The sequence below is a fragment of the Pterocles gutturalis genome, unplaced genomic scaffold (assembly GCF_000699245.1).
Source record: "Pterocles gutturalis isolate BGI_N339 unplaced genomic scaffold, ASM69924v1 scaffold19973, whole genome shotgun sequence".
Classification (NCBI taxonomy): Eukaryota; Metazoa; Chordata; class Aves; order Pterocliformes; family Pteroclidae; genus Pterocles; species Pterocles gutturalis.
The window spans coordinates 19,395-28,272 of record NW_010118523.1 but is presented as its reverse complement, the minus strand read 5'-3'; the positions used below and the strand labels follow the sequence as shown (position 1 = coordinate 28,272).

The 8,878-nt window shown below is 56.5% G+C and overlaps 1 protein-coding gene across 1 annotated transcript in view; it reads left to right on the top strand.

The window, feature by feature from the left end:
* Positions 1-4,014: 4,014 nt before the first annotated feature.
* IPO13 (importin 13) overlaps positions 4,015-8,878 on the top strand; it is a 21,276-nt gene continuing 16,412 nt past the window's right edge. The window contains exon 1 of the mRNA XM_010076249.1: positions 4,015-4,733. Coding sequence (XP_010074551.1) covers positions 4,072-4,733 — 662 coding nt within the window. The 5' untranslated portion in view covers positions 4,015-4,071. The remainder of the gene's footprint in view (positions 4,734-8,878) is intronic.

The window sequence follows — 8,878 nt, the reverse complement described above, 5'->3', positions numbered from 1 at the left end:
GCTGGTGCCGCTGCAGCAACTAGAGTCTGGCTGAGGCTTCGGCCACTGCTTTTTACAGCAGGGAAGAGCCATCATAACAAGCTTGAATTATTTTCAGCCAAGCAGAGCTGATGTTGGAGAAAGCTCCTTCCCTGGCCAAAGGGCAGAGCTGACAGCCCGGCTGTTTACCAGCTCTCATGTTACAGGTCTAATTGCGGAGGAGGCAGGTCTGGTGTCAGCCACCCGTTCCAATCAGAATGCACAAAGCCTCCCTGGTAGATGTCACTGCCTGGTTTTGTGCCTTCTGCTTTTCCCTTCTGGCACTAACGAGTTCCCTCGTCATCTCCAGTGTTCCCTGATGGGCCTGAGAGCCCCAGCCAGCACGATCATGTTGAAGTCCCACAGCAGCCGGTGCCTGCCTCTGGGGTGAGGATGGTGTCTTTCCTCGCTGGGGAGGAGCACTGGGGGTTCAGGTGCCCTTCTGCAGGGCACAGTGCCTTGCAGCCTTATGTTTCGTGCTCTCAGGGGAGGACGGTACTTGGCCAATGTGTGCAGTAGACTAGAGAGACCCTAGTCTTCTCCCAGGGGTTTCATCTGCTGCTTTGAGGTGGGCTAGGATGGTCCCAGTATTGATGCCCATCCTTGGAGGTCCTCTGGAAAGCTCTCCTGTGTCATGTTGAGCCCCAAATGGGGCACACTGTCAGCAGCCCTGGAACATGTGCTGCCTTGCCTCTCTACCTGGCATCCTGCATGCAGGCGGGAACAGCCGTGCTCTGACCAGGAGCCACCACGGCTGGTCCCTTCCTGGGCAGGGTGCTTGGGGAAGGTGGAGTGAGAAAGTCAGCAGCTGCATTTTTACAGAGTATTCTTCTAACAACTTGCATCATGACTGTTCAGCGTCAGCTTCGTTTCCATCCTCTAAGTAACTTAGTGTAGTTTGCAGACTTTGTCATCTTGCCACTCGCCCTCTCCCCAAGGTGTTGAGCAGCAGAGGCTCCAGCGTGTGTCCCCAGGGGTCTCTGCCAGAAATGCCCCCAAAGGCTCCCCGCAGGAGGAGCAGGGCTCTAGAGTGGTGTTGCTGGGTGATGGACGCCTCTCCGGAGAGCTCACTGGTGGCAGTGGGCACTGCTGCAGGGCAGACGGAGCATGAGGGGTGCAGGCGAGGTGCTGGGATGGTGGCGGTGGGAAAGCCGTTGGCGTGGCTGGAAAGCTGACTGCGCCTGGGGAGGGGTCTCTCGACCTGATTGCTCACCATTCCTCTAACACAGTGGTAGTGACATTTCACCAGCACGAGCAGCAAGGGGAGCATCTACGATAATTGTGCCTCTTTGCTATCGTTACGATGCAGCAGACATTTTTTCGGCTTAGACAGCGCCAGAGTCTCTGCTGCTGGGGCTGCGTGCAGGATGCTCGCACCTAAGCCTCGTGCTGGGCTCTGTCCAGTCGCTTGCTCCTCTCCCTTTGGTTGGGTTATCCCATGAAAGCACTGCGGTCTGCTTGCCTGAGGGCATTGTCAGGATCAGGCCTTAGCCAGCACTGCTGGCAGCCTCAGCCAGGTGGGAGGACAAGGCTGCAGCCACCAGCCCCACTGCTGTCCTGCGATGTTCCCCATCACCCGCGGCGCTGTGTGAGGCTTGCCCAACATGCACATCACTCCAGGGACTTGCTGCGGTGTGCCCAGGGTGTGCCCAGTGCCACGCTTTCCCTGCACAGCCCCCCACTGTGAAACCCCGCAGCAGCAGCCCTGAAGCCAGTGGAGGTGAGCAGCTGTGGAGCTTGTGGGTTGTAACCCAGCGCTGGGAGCCAGGTCCGACCTCCACACGTGGTGTGGTCCCTGCTTTACAAACCTCGTACTGGATTAGAGGTGAGGGCTTCTGAGGCACGTACACAGCTTATGAGTCGTAATATATGATGCATAGGGATTTTTTTTCCCCCCCACAGTTTTCTAGGTGTTAGCAGGAAGACTATTCAGAATAGAAGAAATCATTTAATTAGGGAATGCGTGAAAACGTAAATGGAGAGGCTGGGAGGAGGTCGGGAGGGGTCCTGGGCTAGGGAGCGGGCATGGGGGGCTGCTGCCAGCCTTTGCACCTTGTCAGGGTGCCCAGCGAGTGGGGAAGGAGAAGAGTGGGCTGACACCGACTCTGGGAATCTCAAGTGAGATTTCTTCTGGAAAGAAAGTAAGCAGCAAGCTCTGATGAGAACAAATTAGAGACTGAGCCGGTAATGGAGGAGATAGCTGGGAGCTCCATCTCAGCCCTGCTGCAGGATGACTCAGTCTTCGGTGGCAGAGCAGGGGTAGGAGCTGGGTTCCTGCCCCCAGGAGGGGTTGAGCTTTTAACACATCTGCAGCTACTGCTCAATAGTGAAGTAAATTGTTGCTTTGATGAGAGGGGCTGACAGTGCTTCCCTCTGCCCCAGCAGCTGGGTGATGCTTCAGGTGAGAGTCTGAGGTAACCCAGAATGGAGCAAGGTTTCAGGTAGCTGCTGATAACTTGTGGGCTCCCCTTGGCTGCTCTGTTGGGACAGATTTCTCTCTCCCAGTGTCCTGCTTATCTAGGGCTAATGTTTTCTGTGTCAGGATACATCTTTTAGTGGGACAGACGCCTGTCCCTCTGCAGCCTGTGTTGGCTGGCTCTGTCTCCTACGATGTATTTCATAACCTCTTTCTTTCTTACAAAAAGGTTATCCTCATTTTCCCCCACCACAAAGTCTTGAACATAGGTGTTTCAGATGCTGGCCTGAGCAATGCTGTCTCTGTAAGGTTCCTGCCATTTTGTCTTATGCTGGGAAGCAGCGGGAGGCACAAACGCTTGCTTGGGAAGCGTGTTCCTGTGCCCCAGGCTGTCAGCTCTATGTGCTTAAAAATATAGGGTTTAAATCCTCTCCTGTACACAAGAACCACACAAGAATTTAATAGAGCTTTATGGGGGGAAGAGGAAGATATTTGAGACCTGGAGCTAGGATGGGGACACGAAAAATCATCTGCACCTGCTGGAATCATCCTCCGATTTGATGGTGGGGCCCGATGGGTGCCTGACAAATGCCGTTGCTTCTGCTTGCTCCTGGCGTGTGCAGTCAGCAATTTGTGTGCCAGGCAGAAAACCTCGCTGCTGGAAGATGGAGTTCAGGCAAGGGGTAGTTACTCTGCCCCTCCATGTGCGAGGGCATCACTGGTTACCAGTAGCACTCACTCAGGATAAGTAACTCATTAATGTTAGCCTTAAGATCTGTATAATATTCCTCTGCAAATAAAGCCTTGCAGGCTGTGTGAGGCTGTTCGTGTGGATCTGAGCTCTGCAAAGCAGTACCTAAATCCCCCAAAGCTGTTGAGCAGGTAAGTGATGCTCTCCTCTGTACAGAGAGACCATAGCGAGCAGCGTGGGACTCTCCCGGGAGGTGATGGCAGATGCGTGGTTGGATGCCAGCTCTCCTGGCCTGGCTGTAACTGGGCACTTGGGAATACTTCAGAGGAGCTCTGTGGAGGGATGGATTAATCCCTGAGCTTAGTGACTGTGGGTTTCCAGGGCTCTGTATAACATGATAGACAAGGATGCGAGCCACACATGGTTTCTGAGAGCCAGGGCATCCACAGCACCCTTCTGAGAGCGGGTGCAGTGGAAGGCAGCAGCGCTGGTGTGCCGTGTCCCTTACAGCCCTCATGTGGCAAAGGCGTCCTGCACCCACACCGGTGATGGTGCATCAGCAGGGAAGCAGGTGGGTTTGGCACAAGTGAAGGTGAGGACAGGAGATGCCTAAGCAGAATAAATTTCCAGAGTGCTATGTTAGAGGAGGAGGGCAAGAATGCTTTGCAGGCACTCGTCCGCTGCCCAATAGCTCTCACTTTGCTGCGAGCCCAAGGAGGGAGGCCAGCTAACACCGGCTGACGTGGGGAGGGGGCTGTCTTTGCAGGGCAGAGGCTGGTGGGCAGCCCAGGCACCAGGCTCCGTGCCGGTGAGCCTTCCCCTGGCGGGACCGGCCATGGCCATGCTCCTCAGCTGCTCTAGGATGCTTCCCTCTCTCTTGCAGGCTCTCCATCAACTGTATTATGACCCAAACATTGAGAACAAGAACTTGGCTCAGAAATGGCTGATGCAGGCGCAGGTGTCCCCCCAGGCGTGGCACTTCAGCTGGCTGCTTCTCAACATGGACAAGGTGCCCGAGATCCAGTACTTTGGTGCCAGCGCTCTCCACATTAAAATCTCCCGTTACTGGAACGACATCCCGGCTGACCAGTACGAGAGCCTCAAGTCGCAGCTCTTCACCCACATCACCCGCTTCGCCAGTGTACTGACCCGGCTGTGCGTGGCGCTGGCCTCCCTGGCCCTCAGCATGATGCCGGAGGCTTGGCCCTGCGCCGTGGCAGACATGGTGCGCATGTTCCAGGCCGAGGACTCCAATGTGGATGGGCAAGCACGGTGCCTGGCGCTGCTGGAGCTGCTGACGGTGCTGCCCGAGGAGTTTCAGACCAGCCGCCTGCCGCAGTACCGCAAGGGCCAGGTACGCAGCGTCCTGGCGCAGGAGTGCGGCTCCGTCTTCCCTTTGCTGGAGCAGCTGCTGCAGCAGCAGGACTCCCCGGGTTTCATCAAGCAGAAGGTGTTGAAGTGCTTCTCCAGCTGGGTGCAGCTGGAGATCCCACTGATGGACTGCGAAAACCTGATCCAGGCCGCTTTCACCTCGCTGCGGGACCCGGAGCTCTTCGACACAGCGGTGGAGGCTGTTGTCAATGCCATTTCCCAGCCCGATGCCCAGAGGTAAGGGCAGCCTCTCCCGTGTGACAATGCTCATGGGAATCAATGGGGGAACGAGGTGGGGAGGAAAAGCCTCAGGATTTTTTCTAGCTACCATTGACCCTGGAAGTGATGATGACAGGGTTTGGAAGTAGGAGATGTAAAAAGCAGGCAGAGGCTCCCGGTTTCACGTGGTCAGTCCTGGAAGGCTTTGCACCATGGTTGACTTGTGGGAGCCATACAGTCTTGGGCAGCAGCCCGTCTCCACCCTCCTCCTCTCCAGCTAAGGAGGATGCTCCCTTCTGGTTCCTCGTGTCAGACCCTGCAGTGCCCGACCAGGAGAGCTGCCCAGCTTTGGCCAGGGGGAGGCCGGAGACCCTCCTCTGCCCCATGCTGCTGGTCCAGCCAAGGAGCTGATTTGATTCAGAGATGGTAAAACCAGACCTGTCAGTCTTATCCTTCCTTCTGGCTCCAACAGCTGGTGGCAGCCAAAGACTTGTCCTTTGTTTGTGGCCACGGCTGCCCCTGGGCAGCTGAGCTGGGAGCAGGGGCTGTGGCAGGTCCTGCCAGGGCTGCGCCGCAGGGCTCCGGGCTTCTCTGCTCAGCTGCTTTGGCTGAGCTGCTGTCAGCTCTTGGGACCGGTGCCTGCAGAAGGGAAAGTACATCTTCTCGGGTTCCATGGCCACATCCCCTCCTGGCTGCTTAGCAACCTTCCCCCCAGGAGGAGGCTTTCCTTGCAGGCTGGGCTGAGCTGCTGCCGCTGTGCGTCCCTGTGCATCGCTGCGCATCGCGCAGGCTCCCACCCTCTGCAGCAGCGTGGATGCTGCTGCCGCTGCAGTTGTGAGCCCTGATCCGACCCTTGGCTTCAGGGCAGGGACAGCCAGTGTGGTCCCTGGCTTGTGGGCAGCCTGGGGCTGGTTGCATCTGGAGACTGCAAGTCCTGGTGCACAAGGGGACGCATCAAGATTTTGATGCATTGCCAAGTGTGGGGAGGGGTTGCCTTGTTTGCTGGCGTTCAGATGACCACAAGCAGCTTTTCCTTGTACCAGGCAAAGGCTGTGGGCTAGCCCAAACCCTTGTAGAAGGATGGGTCCAGAACGCAAGAAGGTGAGAGAAGGTGACTTGCAGTTCTGAAATGTGTCTTCCTCCTTTCTGTTTCCGTTTAGTCTCATAAGTCCCATGGCTATAGCTGGGACTGTAGTGTTGTTCTTCAGTTACGTTAAAAGCCTGCGCTTGCTATTGAGCTTTCAAAGTGGATTTTGGTAAGGAGTGTGGCTGACAGCGGAGTTTCCTCTCTGCTCCCATGCTGACCTTGCCAGGTAGTTTCTGGCTCCATTTGGTCCCACCACGCTGGCTGCTCTCTTACAGTATCGCAAGCACTTGTTCTCCATCCTTCTCTCTGGAGGCATCATCGGCCACGGCAGAGCACCCTACTGTCCGCAGGCATGCGGGCAGTGGCCGGGACGGCGTGGGCAGCTGGCCTGAAAGGCTGTCCAGTGTGTGAGCCTGGCACAGTCCCCACTCCTGGGGTGTGGGGACAGTGGTGGCATTGTCACAGGGCCGCCCTGACAGGCGGCGTATGGTGTCAGCTGCTCCAAGGAGGAGCAGGACTGTGCTCGGTGCTGAGATCCATGATGGCTTCAGAAGCGGGGTAGCACGGGGAGCCGCCACTCCCTGGCCCCAGGTGGGCTCTCTCTTCTCCTTTGTTCCGTGTGTCCTCCATCCCACGTCCCTCCTCCTGCGTCCCCTGGTGCCAGCTGTCCCGCCCCTCCAGCTTTGTTGCCCACTCACAGCGGATCCAGCTCTTCCCTGAGCCCCCATGGAGTCTTCTGACCTTTCTGTCTCTTTTCTTAACAGTGTGGGAGATCCCTGCTGCTTTTCAGCTACTCTCTTCCTCCGCAGTCTCTCGCCTTTGTTTCCACAGGGGCTTGGCTCCCTGCTGCCCTTGGCCGCAAGCTCAGAGCATCCTCGGCGCTGGGCTGCTGACATGGTTCTCGCCAGAGCTTTATAGGGCATCATTCTGTGAGAGAGTTGATTTTGGGGCTCCCCACTTTCCTATGGGTTCCCCTGGGTGTTACAGACCTTGTGTCTTTCCTCCTCACCCCTCCCAGCTGGCTCCATTGCCATTGCTGCAGAGGGTGATCGTGCAGGTCTTCTTGTGCTGTCAGCAGTGGCTCAGTGCCTCATGAGCTTGGCTTCTGCTGCTGAGGGTTAGGTAGCCTGGGGGTCATCTTCCCAGGGGAGCACTGCCTTGCAAGGCATCCCTCACGCTGCAGCTCCTCACTCTGGCTGGCTGTCACCCGTGTCCAGGTGGAGAAGGGCAGGTGGGACCTCATGGGTGAGGATCACCTGGCTGTGGCACTGCTTTGCTCTTGGGTAAGTTGCTTGTGCTGGTGGCTTCCATTTCACTGCCTGTGAGCAGTGGTGGGTGGCTTTCCTGCCTCTGAGGTGTTACTAGAGATGATGCAGCAGAAATTCATAGGTGCAAAGCATTTGATCTCCTTACCTGCAAGGCGGGCAGGAGCCCTTTGCACCCAGAGGAGGGGGTGTCTCGGGTGTTGCTGGAGTCTGTATGCTTTTTTATTCCTGAGTATAAACCTCGGAGGCTTAGCCGGGAGCTTGCAGCTGGAGCACCTCTGTTCACACCTCTGCTCTCGGGGGCAGTGAAGCTCCTGAGTTCCAGGAGGGTGAGAGAATGGAGATTTTGTTGCATCTCATTTGCAGAGGAGGCTTGGGCTGGATTTTCCGTCTCGTTTGAGGATTATCCCCTGGCTAAGCGGGTCAGAGCTCGGCAGTGCATGCTGCAGGGGAGAACTGGCACACGACACTTGGCCACGCTCCTGCAGCCTGACGGATGGTGTCGGAGAGGAGAGAGACCTCCACGTGGTGCATGGCCATGGGGAGTTACGGAGTGTGGGCACTGGGCACTGAGCCACCTCTCTGAAAGCCACAGGTTGTTGCTGTGGTGATGGAGCTGGTGGGATCGCAGGTGCCTGGGTGGGATTGCTTGCTGTCCAGCCCATCCCTTCCTGGTCTTGGCATCTGGTGCTGAATCCCTGAAGAGGAATTGCACTAGAAAACTCTTCCAAGACCTTCATTAGAAACAGGTTTTTACTATGTTGTGTTTTTTTCATCAGGACATGACTCAGATTTTAGATTAGGAATGATGAGATTGTCCTGTGTGAGCTGTCCATATCTCCCCTCTGCAGGTGGTCCCCTGCACCATGGTGTAGTTTGGGAAGGGTTGTGGGCAGAGGAGTGGAGGTGCTGGTCCCACCGAGGGAGCTGTGGATGCTGCAGTTCACTGGGTTTGAGAAAAGACCGGACCGGACAAACCCACAGAAGAAAAATGTGCTCAGCTACTAAATACCAAGATAGCAAATCTTGCTCAGGAAGGCTAACACAAATCGCTGGAGGGAAATACATGGAGAGGGCTGGCAGAGGGCTGGCAGGAGTGGTGTCTGCCTCCTGAGGCAAGTCCTGTGCCTGCTTAGGGCATGGCACCAGCTGGTCACTCAGGGCTGGGAAGCAGCTTGGAGCCCATGGGGTGGCCTGGGGCTCTGTGCTCTCTCTGTTGGCTATGCAGAGCGTCCCAAGGGCCAGCTCAGGTCTAGGCAGATGCACTTCGAGTTTTAAAGGTAACTGGCAGAAGCAATATTCTTGTCATAAAAGTCGTGAAAACATCTCTAGGGTAATGTGAGCCCAGTGCTGCGGAGGAAGGATGGCTTTGCCCTACACTGGAGCAGTGGAAGGTCCCCTGTGCCTTTTTGTCTGGGCACTGCCCCGGCTTCCTGAGGCCAACCCTGACTGCAGCATTGGTTCCCAGGGAGAGAAGCTGCTGAATTCCCAAATTCTCCATCATCACATCACTCCCACACTGCCACGTGCATCACTCATGGGGAATCAGAAGCTTGAAGATGGTTTACACAAAAATACCCAGACCTTTCACCAGGTGATTTCCTCTGGGGGAGAAGGGTGAGGTGGGGGTGACCTCCAGCAGCTCACAGAGGGGCGAGGGGACAGCCACTGGGACCCGAGACACCCTGTTCCCTCTGTCTTCTGGTGGCTCAGACCTAGAAGCTGCCACCATCAGTGTGGGTCTCTCCATGCACTGGTGGCACCAAGGGCTTTGTTCTCTCCTTGGTCAGCCATAGCAAGCGCTGCCAGCA